The 21,018-nt window shown below is 43.2% G+C and overlaps 1 protein-coding gene across 2 annotated transcripts in view; it reads right to left on the bottom strand.

The window, feature by feature from the left end:
- LOC126091972 (inactive dipeptidyl peptidase 10-like) overlaps positions 1-21,018 on the bottom strand; it is a 1,178,675-nt gene that overhangs the window by 415,580 nt on the left and 742,077 nt on the right. For both annotated transcript variants that reach the window (XM_049907324.1, XM_049907325.1), the window contains exon 5: positions 17,916-17,968. In XM_049907324.1, coding sequence (XP_049763281.1) covers positions 17,916-17,968 — 53 coding nt within the window. The remainder of the gene's footprint in view (positions 1-17,915; positions 17,969-21,018) is intronic.

Consider the following 21,018-nt stretch of genomic DNA (forward strand, 5'->3'; position numbering starts at 1 on the left):
CACTGGAATTTGCTTAATTTTTTAGCTCTTCCAGGAACTCCTCGACAGAATAGAAGGAGTGAGCCATGAGAAAACTCTTCAGTTTAGACTTAAAAGTGTTTAGGGTACTGCTAAGATTTTTGAGTGCTTGTGGTAGCTTATTGAAAACGGATGCAGCAGAATACTGCACTCCTTTCTGCACAAGAGTCAAGGAAGTGCATTCCACATGCAGATTGGATTTCTGCCTAGTATTAACTGAGTGAAAGCTGCTAACTCTTGGGAATAGGCTAATATTGCTAACAACAAACGACATTAAAGAAAATATATACTGTGAGGGCAATGTCAGAATTCCCAAACTATTGAATAGGGGTCGACATGGGGTTCTCGAACTTACACCACATATAGCTCGAACAGCCCGTTTTTGAGCCAAAAATACCCTTTTTGAATCAGAAGAATTATCCAAAAAAATACCATACGACATAAGCGTATGGAAATATGCGAAGCAGACTACTTTTCGTGTTGAAGTGTCACTTATTTCAGATACTCTTCTAATGGTAAATAAAAGCAGCATTTAGTTTCTGAACAAGATCCTGAACATGGGCTTTCCACAACAGCTTACTATCTATCCGAACTCCTAGGAACTTGAACTGTTCCGTCTTGCTTATAATATGCCCATTCTGTCTGATCAAAATATCGGTTCTTGTTGAATTGTGTATTAGAAACTGTAAAAACTGAGTCTTACTGTGATTTAGCATCAAATTATTTTCCACAAGCCACGAACTTATTTCATGAACTACGTTATTTGATACTGTTTCAATATTACACACAAGTATCGAAAGGTTTATGAACGGTTTTTAATAGGGGTCAATTCTCGACCATCTGGTGAACATAGTACTTGGTAGCTCTTGCCAATCACACATGGGCGTTCAATAAGTAACGCAACTCCTTTTTCTCTGAAAGCAGGTTGGTTTTATTCAGTATACCAATACCATATTGTTTCCCACTCATTTGGCTACAAAACTCTATTTTGCAATATAATTTCCGTTCAATGCGACGGCCTTCGGCCATCTCACTGGGAAGACCGTTATGCCCCCGCATGGTACCACTCTGCTGGTCGACATCGGAGCCAACGTCTTGCTGCATCAATGACCTCCCCATCAGACAAGTACTGCTTTCTGCGGAGTGCATTTTTCACTGGCCCAAACAGATGGAAGTCGGAAAGTATGAGATTCGGGCTGTAGGGTGGATGAGGAAGAACAGTGCCATGAATTTCTGTGAGCTCATCTCGGATGCGCAGACTTGTGTGGCCTTGCGTTATCATCGAGAAATTAGTCACTATTTTTGTGGTGACGAACACGCTGAAGTCGTTTCTTGAATTCATGAGACTTGCTCAGTACACTTTACACACTACTGGCCTTTAAAATTGCTGCACCAAGAAGAAATGCATATGATGAACGGGTATTCATTGGACAAATGTATTATACTAGAACTGACATGTGATTACATTTTCACGCAATTTGGTGCATAGATCCTGAGAAATCAGTACCCAGAACAACCACCTCTGGCCGTAATAACGGCCTTGATACGCGTGGCCATTGAGTCAAACAGAGCTTGGATGGCGTGTACAGGTACAGTTGCCCATGCAGCTTCAAGACGATACCACAGTTCATCAGGAGTAGTGACTGGCGTATTGTGACGAGCCAGTTGCTAGGCCACCATTGACCAGACGTTTTCAGTTGGTGAGAGATCTGGAGAATGTGCTGGCCAGGGCAGCAGTCGAACATTTTCTGTATCCAGAAACGTCCAGACAGGACCTGCAACATGCGGTCGCGCATTATCCTTCTGAAATGTAGGGTGTCGCAGGGATCGAATGAAGCGTAGAGCCACGGGTTGTAACACATCTGAAATGTAACGTCCACTGTTAAAAGTGCCGTCAATGCGAACAAGAGATGACCGAGACGTGTAACCAATGGCACCTCATACCATCACGCCGGTTGATACGCCAGTATAGAGATGACAAATACTCGCTTCCAATTTGCGTTCACCTCGATGTCGCCAAACTCGGATGCGACCATGATGATACTGTAAACAGAACCTGGATTCATCCGAAAAAATGACTTTTTGCCATTCGTGCACCCAGGTTCGTCGTTGAGTACACCATCGCAGGTGCTCCTGTCTGTCATGAAGTGTCAAGGGTAACCGCAGTCATGGTCTTCCAGCTGATAGTCTACGCTACCGCAAACGTCGTCGAACTGTTCGTGCAGATGGTTATTGTCTTGCAAGCGTTCCCACCTGTTGACTCGGGGATCGAGACGTGGCTGCACGATCCGTTACAGCCATGTGGATAAGATGCCTATCATCTCAACTGTTAGTGATACGAGGCCGTTGGGATCCAGCATGGCGTTCCGTATTACCCTCCTGAACCCGCCGATACCATATTCTACTAACAGTCATTGGATCTCGACCAACGCGATCATCAATGTCGTGATATGATAAACCGCAATCGCGATAGGCTACAATCCGACCTTCATCAAAGTCGGAAACGTGATGGTACGCATTTCTGCTCCTTACACGAGGCATCACAACATTGTTTAACCAGGCAACGCCGGTCAACTGCTGTTTGTGTCTGAGAAATCGGTTGGAAATTCTCCTTCATGTCAGCACGTTGTAGGTGTCGTCACCGGCGCCAATCTTGTGTGAATGCTCTGAAAAGCTAATCATTTGCATATCACAGCATCTTCTTGCTGTCGGTTAAATTTCGCGTCTGTAGCACGTCATCTTCTTTGTGTGGCAATTTTAATGGCCAGTAGGGTAGTTGATCATTGCACTAGAAGGAAGGATATCAAACAGAACTGACCTCTTCAGAGGAAACCGTTGCCATGAATTTATTGGTTTAGTGTGTGGTTGCGAATTTTTCCGGTTCGAAGTAACGAACCCATGTTTCAAATCCTATGACGATGTTCAATAAAAATTGTCACGATTAGTCTCAAACGCGCAAGCAACTGCGCACAGATGCTCCTTCGTTGCTCGTTATGGTATTCTCTCAGGCGTTGAGGAACCCAGCGGGTTTCCCCATTTTAGCATTCTAACTCGTGGATGAGTGTACCATCTGTAATGCTGTGGTTTTGTACCAAAATAAACACAATGACAGCTCTCTGCTTGGAACGCACCTTCGCTACAGACGCCATTTTGAAAGCTACACATAGTGCCGCCACCTATCGGAATTTCATGAAACTCTAGGGGCTGACACGGGATTACTCCGTGATGTCCCAAAACAAATTCCGCGTTTTCTCAACCGAAGTTTGCCGAGAAAACAAGTGTTACTTATTGAACGCCCCTCGTATGACAAGTACAGAGCCTTATTACACTACTGGTCATTAAAATTGCTACACCACGAAGACGACGTGCTACAGACGCGAACTTTAACCGACAGGAAGAAGATGCTGTGATATGTAAATGATTAGCTTTTCAGAGCATTCACACAAGGATGGCGCCGGTGGCGAGACCTACAACATGCTGACATGAGGAAAGTTTCCAACCGATTTCTCATACACAAACAGCAGTTGACCGGCGTTGCCTGGTGAAACGTTGTTGTGATGCCTCTTGTAAGGAGGAGAAATGCGTACCATCACGTTCCGACTTTGATGAAGGTCGTATTGTAGCCTATCGCGATTGCGGCTTATCGTATCGCGACATTGCTGCTCGCCGTGGTCGAGATCCAGTGACTGTTAGCAGAATATGGAATCGGTGGGTTCAGGAGGGTAATACGGAACGCCGTACTGGATCCCAACGGCCTCGTACACTAGCAGTCGAGATGACAGGCATCTTATCCAAATGGCTGTAACGGATCGTGCAGCCACGTCTCCATCCCCGAGTCAACAGATGGGAACGTTTGCAAGACAACAACCATCTGCACGAACAGTTCGACGACGTTTGCAGCAGCATGGACTATCAGCTCTGACACCATGGCTGCGGTTACCCTTGACGCTGCATCACAGACAGGAGCGCCTGCGATGGTGTACTCAACGAGGAACCTGGGTGCACGAATGGCAAAACGTCATTTTTTCGGATGAATCCAGGTTCTACTTACAGCATCATAATGGTCGCTTGCGTATTTCACGTCATCGCGGTGAACGCCGATTGGAAGCGTGTATTCGTCATCACCATACTGGCGTATCATGCGGCGTATGGTGTGCCATTGGTTACACGTCTCGGTCACCTCTTGTTCGCATTGACGATACTTTGAACAGTGGACGTTACATTTCAGATGTGTTACTACCCGTGACTCTACCCTTCATTCGATCCCTGCGAAATCCTACATTTCAGCTTGATAGTGCACGATCGCATGTTGCAGGTTCTGTACGGGCCTTTCTGGATACAGAAAATGTTCGACTGCTGCCCTGGCCAGCACATTCTCCAGATCTCTCACCAATTCAAAACGTCTGGTCAATGGTGGCCGAGCAACTGGCTCGTCACAATACGCCAGTCACTACTCTTGATGAACTGTGTTATCGTCTTGAAGCTGCATGGGCAGCTGTACCTGTACACGCCATCCATGCTCTGTTTGACTCAATGCCCAGGCGTATTAAGGCCATTATTACGGCCAGAGGTGGTTGTTCTGGGTACTGATTTCTCAGGATCTATGCATCCAAACTGCGTGAAAATGTAATCACATGTCAGTTCTAGTATAATATATTTGTCCAACGAATACCCGTTTATCATCTGCATTTCTTCTTGGTGTAGCAATTTTAATGGCCAGTAGTGTATAATGAACTTGATTTGCAAAATTTGGTGGCGAGAGTACTCCACAGTATTTCCAGGACTGTCGCTTTCAATCAGGGGGAGAGACGCAATCGTAAAATGGCGCGCCTGCTTCGAGGCCGGCTGCAAAACCAAGGGGCATGACTTTTTACTACAGCAATCTCACCAGAAGCGCGCTAGATTTTACTGTCGGCCATTATTAAATCGTTCGGTAAGCTGCTTACCGGGGGATAACGGGGCAGGCTGACAGCGAGCGCCCCTTAATGAAACCCGCAGCGCCAGACACGGTGCTTAATAAACGAGACAGGGGCGGCGGAAAAGTTCTCGAAACGGCTCCATCTGGAAGAGGGAAAGGAGGTCACCCAACACCAGATACCGTCTGAAGCTACGCGAATTGAAATGTTGGCTAATGTCTTAAGAAGTCCCGTGGATGTCTTCAGCTGAGAGTATTAAGAGAGAAATCCAGTCACTGGAGTATCAGGCTGGCATTGCAGGTCCATTTCAAGAAACAGCTGCCAGTTAAAAGGAGTAAGTAGGCGGTGGAGGGGTGAGGAAACTGGTGACACCCTTGCCATCGTCTCACTACCCTACGTTCTGTCTTGCTGTCGCTAAACGGTTGATGGCGAAACATTTCGCGAAGACGATAAAAGGTGCTTTACGTCGCAAGAATGATAAGATCTCGCTCTCCACTGGAGACATCTTTAACACTGTTTTAACTGCTTCGAAACAGTGTACAGCATCAAAGGGCCCACGTTCTGGGCAATCAACGAATCAGTTGACTTCATAACAAAATAAGTCTTGTCAAAAACTTACTTTTTCAGGAGAGTGAGAAAACGTTCTAAATAGTCCAAAAAAACTTCATGCACCAGGACTGATGACCTCAGATGTTAAGTCCCTTAGTGCTCAGAGCCATTTGAACCATTTGAATCATGCACCAGAAATCAGATGGCAGTTATAAGAGTCGAGGGGCATGAAAGGGAAACAGTGGTTGGGAAGGGAGTGAGACATGGTTGTAGCCTCTCCCCGATGTTATTCAATCTGTATATTGAGCAAGGAGTAAAGGAAACAATAGAAAAATTCAGAGTAGGTATTGAAATCTATGGAGAAGAAATAAAAACTTTGAGGTTCGTCGATAACATTGTAATTCTGTCAGAGACAGCAAAGGACTTGGAAGAGCAGTTGAACGGAATGGACAGCGTCTTGAAAGGAGGATATAAGATGAACACCAACAAAAGCAAAACGAGAATAATGGAATGTAGTCGAAATAAGTCGGGTGATGCTGAGGGAATCAGATTAGGAAATGAGACACTTAAAGTAGTAAAGGAGTTTTGCTATTTGGGGGAGAAAAATAACTGATGATGGCCGAAGTAGAGAGGATATAAAATGTAGACTGGCAATGTCAAGGAAAGCGTTTCTGAAGAAGAGAAATTTGTTAACATCGAGTACAGATTTAAGTGTCAGGAAGTCGTTTCTGAAAGTATTTGTATGGAGTGTAGCCATGTATGGAAGTGAAACATGGATGATAAATAGTTTAGACAAGAAGAGAATAGAAGCTTTCGAAATGTGGTGCTACAGAAGAATGTTGAAGATTAGATGGGTAGATCACATAACTAATGAGGAAGTATTGAATAGAACTGGGGAGGAGTTTGTGGCACAACTTGACAATAAGAAGGGACCGGTTGGTAGGACATGTTCTGTATTTGTATGGAGTGTAGCCATGTATGGAAGTGAAACATGGATGATAAATAGTTTAGACAAGAAGAGAATAGAAGCTTTCGAAATGTGGTGCTACAGAAGAATGTTGAAGATTAGATGGGTAGATCACATAACTAATGAGGAAGTATTGAATAGAACTGGGGAGGAGTTTGTGGCACAACTTGACAATAAGAAGGGACCGGTTGGTAGGACATGTTCTGAGGCATCAAGGGATCACCAATTTAGCATTGGAGCGCAGCGTGGAGGGTAAAAATAGTAGAGGGAGACCAAGAGATGAATACACTAAGCAGATTCAGAAGGATGTAGGTTGCAGTAAGTACTGGGAGATGAAGAAGCTTTCACAGGATAGAGTAGCATGGAGAGCTGCATCAAACCAGTCTCAGGACTGAAGACCATAACAACAACAATATCTTTTGAACAAACTCTTACGAATAAGTAATGAGAAACCCTTCTTTTAAATAAAGGTATGTGGTGTTCAACAAGGTTCCTGAGTGATCGAGGAACTACCCGAGGTCTGTTATTGCGCTTGTCTCTCATATCCTTTGGAGAACCGTTGTTTGAGATGAGATGCTTTGCGTAGTCGGAACTGAGAGATTGCGTGGAATGCCATCAACGCCCCTCTGCAAACAGGCATTTCTGTTGTAGCAGCATCAGCAGTCACTCGGACTTAAGAACAAAAACAGACATATGTAAAAGAGTTGTTGGACAATGAACCAGTTATCATCCTCTGCTCCCACTTCACGCTGTACTTTGCGCACCGTTGTTCGTTTCATAACACTGTCTTCTCAGTTCATTATACTGAACCGTCAATTTCCAAAGAGTAGACTGAAATAATTCATCAAGTACTATGAAGGCGACTGAGTCGTTGTAAAAATTGCTGTTTTGAAGAGCGCGCCGCAGCGCGTAGTGTGAAGCAGTCACCCTCCGTTTCTGGCGGTGGCGCCGCTGTGGCAGTCGCAGCAACAGGAGTCAACCCACGACATCAGTCTGGCCGGTGCGAGCTATGACGCCGTGAGACGGGAGATCGCCGCGCCTTCCTGCGTCCTTCGAAGCGGCTGGCAGCGGACGGTTCGGGAGATCGATTTGGGGGTGCTGCGCCAGATCTTCTCGAGAAATCGCAGTTTATTAGAAGTTAAGTGATTGGTGATATCGTTTTGAGTTACTTTTGTTAAATTCTACTTGTTTTCTTGATGAGGTCACCAGCTGTTTTGCTTTTGGGTCGTCCCACCATTCTTCTCCGTTTGCCTACCCGCTGGAAGGTGGTTGTTTATAAATTGGGTGGTCCGTTTTTCCCTTGTGGAGTAGGGGCGGGTTGTTCGGTAATCTCCCTAGCAATCTACCGTACGTTAGTAGCTGACTCTGTCATATTTGTCGGATTTGGTGTGTTAACGAATTTATTGCTTGGAGTGTAACGACCTAATACCTGAAATATGCTTGATCTTTGGAAACTTTGATATTATTGCCTATGATCTTGAGAGGCAGTATCTGTGTACTGTAGAGCATCTTAACTATTGTTTGGCCAACCTTGTAGAAATTTATAAAAGATTGCATTTCATGGACTTTTATTTAAATGATCATTTTAGTATATAAAGTTGCCACCCTTTCACCGTCAGACTTTTCTCAGAAGTTAAAATGAAGTTGCATCTTCGGTGGCAAGGTGCACCTTCGGTGACATGGTTAATACTAATTGTTTGTTCCATTTCCATCCATTCTACAGGGGGGGGGGGGGGGTGCATAGTTTGTGTGCTTGTGTAAATTGTTAAAACTCTTAGTTTAAAGTTATCTGGTGGGTTGCAAATTTGCACTAGTGTAGTCTTTCAGAGGCTGTTTTGAGCGGTCGTAACTGTGGCCGTGTCAAAAGGGAGCGGCAGGGTTCTCTGCCCGAAAGCTCATACAGTCGAAACGTGTCTGTTTCTGTCTCTGAATAAATTGTAACTTTGATATTTAGAGGGTGCTTTCTGATTATAATTTTAAATCTGTTTCTTTTAAAAATGCTTTCAGGCACTATTAAAGTGAATAAAATTCCCATTTGTTAAAAGGAATTTGGTTATGATTTCATCAGTTACTCCCTGGCAACACTTCCATGCTTACATAGTGTGATTAAATGTGTTAATGTTCTTGATGGAATCGCTAGTAAATAAAATAAATTCTTAAGAATATTCTTTGAAAATAAATCACGGTTCAGCGACAATGAACGTTGAGGTTGACTGTCACCTGCTTTCACACAAAAATGACAAGGGCTGTTTTTGTCAGAAATTATTTCGCCAAAGATTGTTTTTGTAGAATCATCACATTTTGAGCTGCAGTAACTCAGAACAAGGGGCGTTTCTTTCATATCTCATTAGAATAAACCGCGTGTCTGTGATGGCTACAAGATTGCGCTGAAATCGTGAAAACGAAAAGAAACTGACTAGGGTTGTTTTTGTTATGAAGTCTTTTTGTTGCACAACAAAGGAAAGTGAAGGCAACAACGTCATGTTTACCCCCGAGAAACAGGGAAAGGAGACTGAAACAGCGAACACTGTAGTATTCTTACAACGGTGAGTTGTTTGTTCTGGAATTGTATTTCGCTCGGTATTCTGAGAACCACGGGTGAATGACAACAGTAAACGTACGAAAACTCCGTCCATAGGCCCTAGCGGGTCCATCGGTGTCGTCATCCTTTGCCATTAGCGTCACTGAATGCAGTATGGAGGGGTGTGGGTTCAGTACACATTCCCACCGCGCCGTTCCCAGATTTCGTCAACTAAAAGTGCTATTGCTCGGTCAACTAGCTGACCACTTACCATCATGAGGCTGCGTGCAGCCCGTTCCAGTCCTTCCACCAAGCAAAAATCCCAGACAATACGTTTCGGACACGTTCGAAAAGACAGATGTCATTTTGATCTAACAGCCATAACGAATTAAGACGCAAAGGAGTTACTGACATTAGCTGCGAGTGGGAATTGGTTGAAATCAAGACAGTTGAAAATTTGTGCAGGAGCAGGATTCGAACCCGGGTCTCCTGCTTATTTCTGTTTTCTTAAAAGAAAAAACTATTTTCTGTATATGTATAAGCGATTTCTCAGATCACGGACAAGCATACATTTTCAGTATCACTTTATGCGTTTGGTCGTTTACTAGTTGATAGTTATGAATATTATATTATTTGTGACAATAAAAATTTCTAGACTGCCAAATAACATTGTAAATTTAATACAAGTTCATCCGATTACACGTATTTTTCCCATTGCATCAATTACAAATAGTAAAGAAAGTAGCTGTGTTCGAAATAAAAAAAAAAAAACTGACGAGCGGGACTCGATCCAGCGACCCAACTTGAGCCATCCGGACACAGTGGTCATCGCAACTGCATGGACCTCTCTAGCCAGACTCAAATTTTCAGCTTATCCTCACACTATTAACGTAGTGCCTCTTGCACATTATTCTCATCACTCGTGGCAATTCGCGTGCAGTTACTATGACCACTGTGTCAGGGTAGCGCAGTGATCAGAGCATCTGCTACTAAGCAGGAGATCAGAGTCCGAATTCCGTTACAGCACAAATTTTCAGCTTTCCCCTTTGATTTCAATCAATAGCAGCCAATATCAGTAATTCCTTTGTGTCTTAGGATGATTTCAGATTCCTAGACTTCCGGAAAGCGTTTGATACCATGTCCCGCTGCAGACTGTTAATGAGGATACGATCATACGGAACAAGTTCACACACATGTGAGTGGTTAGAAGAGTTTTTAAGTAATACGACCCAGTACCCTGTCCTCGACGGCGAGAGTTTATCAGAGGTAAGGGTACCTCGAGGAGTGCTCCAAGGAAGTGTGACAAGCCCACTTTTGTTGTCTACATGCATAAACGATCTGACGGACAATGTGGGCAGAAGTCTGCGTCTGTTTGAAAAAGGTGCTGTTGTGTACGGGAAACGATCGTCGTTGAGTGACTGTAGAAGGATGCAGGATGACAAAGAGAACTTTGGTGTGATGAATGGCAGCTTACTATAAATGCAGGAAAATTTATCTTACTGAAGATGGATAGGAAAAACAATCCTGTATTGTTCGAATGCGGTATTAGCAGCGTGACGCTTGACACAGTACCGTCAATTAAATGGCTAGGCTTGAAGTTACAGAGCGATACAATGTGGAACGAGCGCGTCAGGATGGTAGTAGGGAAGGCAAAAGGTCGATTTCGGTTCACTGGGAGAATTTTAGGAAAGGTTAGCTCATCTAGGAGGCTGCGTGTAGAACGCTAGTGCAATCCATTCTTGAGTACTGCTGCAGTTTCTGGAATCTCCACCATGTCGGAATAAGAAAAGACATCGAAGCAACTGGGAGGCGTGCTTCTAGATTTCTTATCGACAGACTCTATCAACAGCCGTAGACAACGTACTTCTCGCGAAACAGTTTTGAGAACATTTAGTGACCCGACATTTGGTTCTGACTGTAGAACGATTCGACAGTCGCTAACACACATTTCGCTTATGGAACGAGACGGCAAGATAAAGTACGGCTCGTACAGAGGTGTATAAACAGTCGCTTTTCTCACGATCGATTTGAGTGTGCCGGCCGCTGTGGCAGAGCGGATCTAGGGGGCTTCAGTCCGGAACCGCGCTGCTTCTCCGGTCGCAGGTTCTAATCCTGCCTCGGGCATGAATGTGTGTGCTGTCCTCAGGTTAGTTAGGTTTAAGTTGTTCAAGGGGACTGATGACCTCAGACGTACTCCCATAGTACTCATAGCCATTTGCACCAATTTTTGTTAAGTCCCATTTGAACAATTTTTGATTTGAGAGTGTAACAGGAAACGAAAAAATGGTTCAAATGGCTCTGAGCACTATGGAACTTACAGCTATGGTCATCAGTCCCCTAGAACTTAGAACTACTTAAGCCTAACTAACCTAAGGACAGCACACAACACCCAGCCATCACGAGGCAGAGAAAATCCCTGACCCCGCCGGGAATCGAACCCGGGAACCCGGGCGTGGGAAGCGAGAACGCTACCGCACGACCACGAGATGCGGGCCAGGAAACGAAATTAGGATCAGTGGTATAAGATCTCCTCTACCATGCCTCATACGGTGGTCTCTGGAGTATGTCAGGGGGTGGAAACACTAAAAATACAACATGTTACCATTCATAATACGAGGTAGAAAACCGCTTGGTATTCAAAACAGTTTTCAGTCATCACGGAATAGATAAATACAGGTCATGCGTGGTTTCCAAGGGAAGCTTCCTGCAAAATAGTGGGTTCAAATGGGTCGTAGCACTATGGGACTTAACATCTATGGTCATCAGTCCCCTAGAACTTAGAACTACTTAAACCTAACTAACCTAAGGACATCACACACAGCCATGCCCGAGGCAGGATTCGAACCTGCGACCGTAGCGGTCACGCGGTTCCAGACTGAAGCGCCTAGAACCGCACGACCACACCGGCCGGCTGCAAAATAGTGGCAAGATTAGGTAAAGACGATGGTGGCAGATAGCGACCATGCATCCTCCTCTCTAAAGTGGAGCGCAAAACAGTCTGCAATACAAATTTTGAGATCTGGTGACTGTCGGATGACGCGAGCTCTATGAACAGGGCATCTTTCGTCTTGGAAGACAGCATCGTCGTTCTTGAATGAACGTTGTACCATGGGACGGACCTGATCAGTCAAAACGGCCCCACCATCCTTGGCAGTAATTAGATTTTGCAGAGAAACCATGGGAGCCATGGAATACCATGATACGGCATCTCAAATCAAAAGTGAAACCCCGCTATGTTTCACTATAGGCGGAACTTTCCAGAACGATGTGAAGTCGAACGAGCACGTAAGGTCGGCGGCAGGGAAGGGTAATGGTCGGCTTCTTTTTATTGAGATACTTGTATGAAATTGTAGCTCATCTATAAAGCAACCTGCGCATAGAAGACTAGTGCAACCCATGCTTGAGTACTGCTCGAGGTTTTGGGGGTCCGCACCAGATCGGATTAAAGGAAGACACCGAAGCAATAAGGAGGCATACTGCTAGATTTCTTACTTGTACATTCCGTCAACAAGTTAATATTACAGAAATGGTCCGTGACTTCAAATGGAAATACCATGAAGGAAGATAATTTTTTTCCCGTGAAACACTATTAAGAAAATTTACAGAACTGGCAATTGTTGCCGATTGCAATTACAGCAAACTTCCTTCAAATGTGCTTTCCGTTTGTTACAGCAGAGATTACAGTATCGCCTTACTCGCTATCGCTCGCATCGCTAGAAGAGAATTCAGGATGGTGTTTGTCGTAGAAGCAACCGAAATACAAATTTGTAGAGCGCCATGCACGTATAATGAAAGTTATTGTCCTGCTGGCATACGTATTTTTCAGAAGCGACACTGTAAAAAAAATAATTCGCTTAAACTGAAAGAGATTTTACTTTTTGCGGTCAGCTTTGATGCGACCCACGCGTATTTCATAATTCCAGTGAAAGTAGGTGCATCTGGTTGCTGCAAAGTAAAGAATGTATTTATATAGATTTTTCCCTCGTACGATTTCTCTATCAGTCTTCAGCAAGTCTGAGCATTTTGAATTTTTGTGTCAATATTTTAACCTGACTGTGAAAATAAACACTGGGTTGGCAAAGTGGAGCACGTTTTGGTGGGATAGTTTTTACTACACATATGGATGATTTTATTTCATCTACAAAGATTTGATCGTGAAGTGTGATCTAGTGACACGTACAAAAGAATGATACATTTTTAAAAATTATTTGTGCAACACTTTCGTGAACTTCTCTGATTTCGTGCAGGTCACAATTAGATTTTTCATAAACGAGACAATACTTCAATTCTTATTTGAACATCCCGACAAAATTTCCCTGATGGTTCTTGTATACATAAGAAAACGTAAGGGAATCCCCTTCCTGACGCGGTGGTAGTGTACTCCGTTGTAAAGAATGACTGATCTCGATCAAATTGCTTTCCGCTTCTTTTTCCGCAAGGAATCTTTTGTACGTTGATTGCTACTGGCAGCCGGTTTCATCGGTATTAATTACATTGTGTGCTGTTTGCTGATGATACTGTCGTGTAGGGGAAGGTATCGTTGCTGAGTAAATCTAGGAGGATAACTTAGATAGGCTGCTACATTTGTTATTGGTAGATTCGAACAACACCCAAGTATTACGAAGACGTTTCGAGAACTCAAATGAGAATCACTGGAGGGATGTTGACATTCTTTTCGAGGAGCACTATTGACAAAATTTAGAGAGAGGCTGACTGCAGAACGACTCTACTTCTGCCAACGCACGTGTCGGTTAAGGACTATGGAGATAAGATTAAAGACATTAGGGCTCTTACGGAGGCATACAGACAGTCGTTTTTCCCTCGCTCTGTTTGCGAGTAGCACAGAAAAGGAAATGACTAGTAAAGGTACAGGGTACCCTCCACCACTCACCGTACGGTGGCTTGTGGACTGTGGATGTAGATGTAGTTAATTGTGGTCAAAAGTAGGGGTCAGTATCTGGAATCCTTCAGCAATTGCTAATACTTCGCCCAATGTTGAGAACAATTTGGTGCTGTACGTATATTTGGAATTGTAAATATGAAACATAAGGAAGTGATACGGTACCAAGTTTGGTTGAAATCGGTGCACTTGATTGGAAGATGTGGAACATAACATGCATAAAAATGGTTTATTGATAAAATTACAACGGTGAAAATGACTCCTTTTGAAAAAAAAATTCGGGACATTCGCTATTTTATGGTATTCTGTACGATGAAAATGAAGAAAAAGAAGTACACGGGCAGAGTTCGAACCCGTACAGCCACTGTGGTGGCCGTGAACCGAAGCCCCTGCGCTATTCTCGCTCTGTCGAAACTTTATTAAAGTTACAGGGAAACGAGGGACGCGTGAAATGTCAACATCGATTATCTTGGCAACTACTGGCTGTTGCACGAAAAGCCGCTAGCCATGTACTTAGGACACGTACCTTCAAGATTTCAGAATCCGTGAATAGCAGGTTTGATGGTTCCCTTCGAAGTGTACTGTATTGCACTATTTCATCAATTAGTTTCCAGTACAGCCTCGTGGCACTGGTTCTGTGGGTTGTTACCAACTGCCATACCCATCACTTTCATATGTACTACATATCTGTAGGACAATATGTCCGCAGAAGGCCTAGTAACTAGAAATCGGAACTTAACTCCGTGTACTCGCTTCAACCTCGCCAGCTAGACCTGTGACGTCATCTCGGACGCCGTCTCCGCGTGCTCGGAGGCTTGACTTGTCGGTCTCTGCCGCAGTCCGTTAAACTGAAAACTCGTCACTGGGGTCTGTTGTCGGCTACAAGTACTCTCGATAGTCGACACGCGTAGAAAGGAAAGCGAATCCACGAGTTCGCAATTATAACTGTACGTACAGGATGGTCAGGAATAGTCTGAAAAATTTGCAAGGGCGTTGCAGGGTAGGTTGTGCTGAGAAATAATTGTAATGAAAAAAATTCGATACGTTGCGCCGTTTCCGAATTAATTAGCTTTGAGGTTAACTAGTCAGGCCGCTGTGGGCGGAAATACAAGCAGCCCGCCATATACAATTGCCAGTTGTTCTCATAGCGCAGATGATACAGCACGAAACTGCTCAGCCTTCTGGTCAGGTTTGATCCTTTTTACTGTCCTACGTCCAATTTTGGTATCGCTCTGTCAATCGGTCTTAGGAAAACAAACGGAGAATACGTTTGGCGACGCCGTCTCTGTCGGGCTGCTTGAATTCGCTCTTCAACAGCTAATTTCAAAGCTAATTCACCAGGAAACGGAACATGAGATGGAATTTTTTTCTTGACAATTATTTCCAAGACAGTAAGTGATATGTGTACCAAGTTTAAATCGGTGCAGTAGATTGTAAGGTGCGGAACATAATATGCATACATAGATACATACGTACATCCGTTTTTACAATATGTGTGTATTTAGACGCTGTGGTTCAATGTAGAACCAAAATTTTCATGTTTATACTACGTTGCCTCTACAAACCATAGAAGCTACTAATAGGAATATTGTGGAACTCAGCCGGCCGCGGTGGCCGTGCGGTTCTGGCGCTGCAGTCCGGAACCGCGGGACTGCTACGGTCGCAGGTTCGAATCCTGCCTCGGGCATGGGTGTGTGTGGTGTCCTTAGGTTAGTTAGGTTTACGTAGTTCTAAGTTCTAGGGGACTTATGACCTACGATGTTGAGTCCAATAGTGCTCAGAGCCATTTGAACCATTTGAACATTTGTGGAACTCACCGTGTATGTCAACTATTGTCAATTTGATGTTTCCGATGCTACAGTGTAGTGCAGCAATTACAACCTATAATAAGCGTAATCCGCACAAGCAATAGTACGAAATTACTCGTCATAGTTTCGCAGTGAACGACGAAATAGTTTTGAGAGTTCATGACAAATAGATGTGGGCCTACCCGCTACTCATCAATATCAACCACATGTTCTGGATTTTTTTCAAAAGGATGCTAAGTCAGTACATCTATGTGCACGAAGAGAGTTTGGTTTGTAACAGAGATGGATGATATTTATCGTAACCAGGCCCATATTTAGAACTCCTGACTCCTGTCCTACTCCCTCCCCCGTCCAGACTTGGATACTGGTATTTATTAAAGTTTGTCTATCATGTGGGCGTGTTTTTGTCTGTGTATTATTTAACTATGAGTCGCGAACCGAAAAACTTGCTTTTACAAAAATATGAAATAGAAATACTTAATAAAGTGTCATACAATAAATATAAATGCGAATAATATAATCGCGCTTTTATTAAAATTGCATGGAAACAATACGAAAAAGTTGCATTACAAGACATGTATTCGCAACTGCGAATATGATTAGACTTCAGCTGCACAATTTATTAATGAGATATGAATATTTATAACGGATTGGGACTGTAACCCGGATTTCCCGCTTTACGTGAGTGGTTGCCTTAACATCTCCGGCTATCCCAGGATACCTCCTGGAATGATCAAAACCTCCATATGTCACCGTGTGTCAACGTGTTGCTCTCGCACAGTTGCTGTGACTCCAGCACAGGGATGGACTAATTTATTATCGTCGCGGCCTTTCTGTGCATGTATTACTATTTTGCAGTGGCTGTGTTCCACGATGTTCTACATGTCTGGAGGACTTTACACTTTAAAAGTTACAAAGGGACAAAACACTGATTATTTAAATAACGAGGAGCTTTTTCCTTTGCCCGTCATTAGAAGACAAGTTTACCATTTCTTCGTAGCCCAGTTTCATGTGGTCAAAAAATTCTACATGAATTCTTTGAGGATTTTGTAAAAATATCAAGGCGTTGAACTTTCTTTCACGCTTCTACATCTCTTTTTTTTCTTGTGTCATTGTCGCTTTCTCCTAATCACTTCCTTCAGTGATTATTACGTCAGGAATCAAATTATAAGTCATTTACCACTTCATTTAACCAATTAAAGCAAACTGTACTCAGCTGTCCGTATGAAAACCGTACAGACGTGGATCTGTTACTCCCTGCTATTATATGCGCACGTAAAAGAGTTAACAAAAAGGCGATCGTAAGTTAATTCGTGATTTGACTCGAAGACGTTAAAAAATTCTGTTTATAAAACACGTCCAGAAAGTGAGACCTTAATTTGTCCCTGCGAATTGAGTGTTCAAATAACTTACGGGTTTGCTGCCGTGTAACGTCGTCACCCGGGAGCAAACCCGTAAGATATTTGAATACGTCCAGAAAGATTAACAATAGTGTTGTTTTGTTTACGCTAGGAAGAAATGTGCAAGAATATCAACTGTTAAGAGTTTAATGACAAAACGAAACCGAGCTGGTGCGGATGTACCTTAACGTCATTTTAACAACATTGTAACATAATTATCAACAGAAAATGAAAAATGAAAGAACGCTCTGGTATAAGTTATAAAAATAACTAATTAATATCACTACATCAAACTATTTCTTGGCTTTGCTAATAATATGAAGAATAAACGATACTACGTAACACACTTTTGCTTGTGCGTCAACTAATATTTCCCACTGAGTGAGAGATTTAAATTTTAGGAATGTGCGCATGGCGTGGAAACTAATCAGCACTGCGAATTAGAAATTTGTTTGATGCCCAAGGTTTCTCGTACAGTTTCCTACAAATACTGCAGTCCACTAAAACATGCCGCCCTGGCCATTTGCACAGTTAAGCCTATCTCTCGAATTTTTGAAGTGGTAGATTTCGGGGGGGGGGGGGAGAGGGGATGAAACGCTTCGCGCTGGGTACACCCTCGCTGCTATCTGATACAACACCAATGAGACTTTAATATTAAGTTCAAAGAGCAATACAGCTAACTAGCATGAATCATTCAGTGGCAGCACTCCCCAGATGTCACAGCAGAAGTAACAGGGAGTAAGTGAGCGTGCGGGCACATTTATGCTCTACGCTTATTTCTCAGGAAGCAAATGAAAAATTGTCAAGAAATAACGACGACTTTAGTGTCTACTTACTGTGTTTCTACCTCGTAGACGTGGTAGCTTGCCTGGTAGGAGTAGCGCCACACCTGTAACAATGAACTGTATGTCAGATCACATAGCAGAAAGAGTGTCAACCGTAGCAGAAACTGACACTTCACATCCACTTGCTGAAATAATATAACTTATTTTATAGATATTTTTTACACCGTTGATGTTGTGTTTGAAGTTGTCAGGTGCTTTCTTGGTGATGTACTGTACACCAGAAGCATATAGGTACTGAAACAAGAAGGAAAGATCCACGACCTACAGAAACTGTCGCAGGATGGCAGTAAAAGTGCGTTAGCCTTACGAGGGAACCAAGGAGGAGGAAGGAAAATGGTTTGCGAAATGGAAACTTGTGGCGTCGCAAGTTATTACGCGATAACATTCAGTGCAACATAGCCTGCTGTATTGGAGCTTAGGGAGCTGCAAACTTGTGTGTTAGCCATGACTCACAAGCACAGCTGTCGCTGCTATGCAGCTTGAGAATGGCTCCTGTGAGAGAGTGACTGTATATTCATACCTCCTACGAATGTAAATAAAACACATTAAATATGGACAGATTATTTTCAGATTTGATATACTAGTTTTTGTTATTCAGAAGAAGTTCTCCACAAAATTTCAAAGTCGTACATATTATAGTTTCAGAGATTCAGAAAATCACCTAAAACACCCCAAACTGACACTTAGACTACAAAACTCAGATAGGAATAATAACAGTTTGTCTTTTAGAATCATTTGAAATCATTACTATGTTCTCAAGGTGTAGAATGATTTTATTGAGATTTTATTTTCAAAGTCTAAATTATTTTCAATTTTTGCAGTATAAAATTCAGAAAAAATTATTATATGTTTATTAGGTTGTTGTGTGAATAAATGATAATGAGTGAGAGTGTGTATGTATGACATAACTTAAAATTCAGTGTAATATTATGTACAACATTACATAACTAGAACGTGGGAAAGTTGTGTTTTACCCACATTGGTGATGACGTATGTCTAGGGGTGATTGCTTTTGTAAGAAGGCAGCCAGAGTAGCCGTTTGCACAGTAATTGTTTTCTAAATTATTTTCAAGATTAATTTTAATTTCGTTTTGTTTTATTAAATGTTGTGTAAGTACTTGCATTTTGGAAGACGCAAATGCTGAATAGTGATGGACTTAGGCGAGTATTGCCGCGAGAATGATCTCGAAGAATCATTTTGATTGGTTCAGCGCGACGGAATGTCAATCCTAAGGGCCCGGGTTCGATTCCTGGCTGGGTCGGAGATTTTCTCCGCTCAGGGAATGGGTGTTGTGTTGTCCTAATCAGCATCATTTCATCCCCATCGACGCGCAAGCCGCCGAAGTGGCGTCAAATCGAAAGACTTGCACCAGGCGAACGCTCTACCCGACGGGAGGCCCTAGCCACCCGACATTATTATTATTATTTTGATTGGTGCATCAGACTGATCAGACTAATCAGAATTAAGTACGTCCCGCGCACGACTAGTTAGATGTATTGGGAGAGAGGCAGTCTGAACAAGAGTCGCTCGTCAGCTTCTGTCGTGGAAGGACATGTAAAGTGTGCTGTTTATCACTATGTGTAAGATGAAGAAATATTGTGTTCCGTGCGTTTAAAACTAGTTGCAAGGAAAGCCGATGAAGTTACGAACAATTTGATGAAAGTTGGAGGTTTTGGAATTGCTTTGTTTGAAAGTTAAGAGCGCGTGAACTTTCGTCCTTTGTGAACATTTCCGCCTGGCAAGTTCCGTATTCATACAGGGTTATTACAAATGATTGAAGCGATTTCACAGCTCTACAATAACTTTATTATTTGAGATATTTTCACAATGCTTTGCACACACATACAAAAACTCAAAAAGTTTTTTTTAGGCGATATGTGTCCCCACAGAAAGAAATCGCATGGGGTTAAGTCGGGAGAGCGGGGTGGAGACCATGACATTAATTGCTGATCATGATCTCCACCATGACCGATCCTGTTTAAGAAATGGCGAACATCATGATGGTAGTGCGGTGGAGCACCATCCTGTAGAAAGATGAAGTCGGTGCTGTCAGTCTCCAGTTGTGGCATGAGCCAATTTTCCAGCATGTCCAGATACACGTGTCCTGTAACGTTTTTTTCGCAGAAGAAAAAGGGGCCGTAAACTTTAAACCGTGAGATTGCACAAAACACATTAACTTTTGGTGAATTGCGAATTTGCTGCACGAGTGCGTGAGGATTCTCTACCGCCCAGATTCGCACATTGCGTCTGTTCACTTCACCATTAATAAAAAATGTTGCTTCATCACTGAAAACAAGTTTCACACTGAACGCATTCTCTTCCATGAGCTGTTGCAACCGCGCCGAAAATTCAAAGCGTTTGACTTTGTCATCGGGTGTCAGGGCTTGTAGCAATTGTAAAGGGTAAGGCTTCTGGTTTAGCCTTTTCCGTAAGATTTTCCAAACCGTCGGCTGTGGTACGTTTAGCTCCCTGCTTGCTTTATTCGTCGACTTCCGCGGGCTACGCGTGAAACTCGCCCGCACGCATTCAACCGTTTCTTCGCTCACTGCAGGCCGACCCGTTGATTTCCCCTTACAGAGGCATCCAGAAGCTTTAAACTGCGCATACCATCGCCGAATGGAGTTAGCAGTTGGTGGATCTTTGTTGAACTTCGTCCTGAAGTGTTATGACTGACTGATGTGTGTGCATTTCAAGCACGACATACGCTTTCTCGGCTCCTGTCGCCATTTTGTCTCACTGCGCTCTCGAGTGCTCTGGCGGCAGAAACCTGAAGTGCGGCTTCAGCCGAACAAAACTTTATGAGTTTTTCTACGTATCTGTAGTGTGTCGTGACCATATGTCAATGAATGGAGCTACAGTGAATTTATGAAATCGCTTCAATCATTTGTAATAGCCCGGTATATGGAGTATTTTGGCGTGCAGTTTCTCTTAAGGAAAACCACTGAAAAGGACCGAATGTGAAACTCACTATTAGTAGCGGAACTGTCACTGTGAGATCGAGTAGTCAACCTGGTTGGACTTATTTGTATTTCTGGCTGCTTTGCGTGTGAAGTTGCATGAACTAAGAACTGAGAGTTATAGTTTCGTAAATAT

This window comes from Schistocerca cancellata, chromosome 7 (assembly GCF_023864275.1).
Source record: "Schistocerca cancellata isolate TAMUIC-IGC-003103 chromosome 7, iqSchCanc2.1, whole genome shotgun sequence".
Lineage (NCBI taxonomy): Eukaryota > Metazoa > Arthropoda > Insecta > Orthoptera > Acrididae > Schistocerca > Schistocerca cancellata.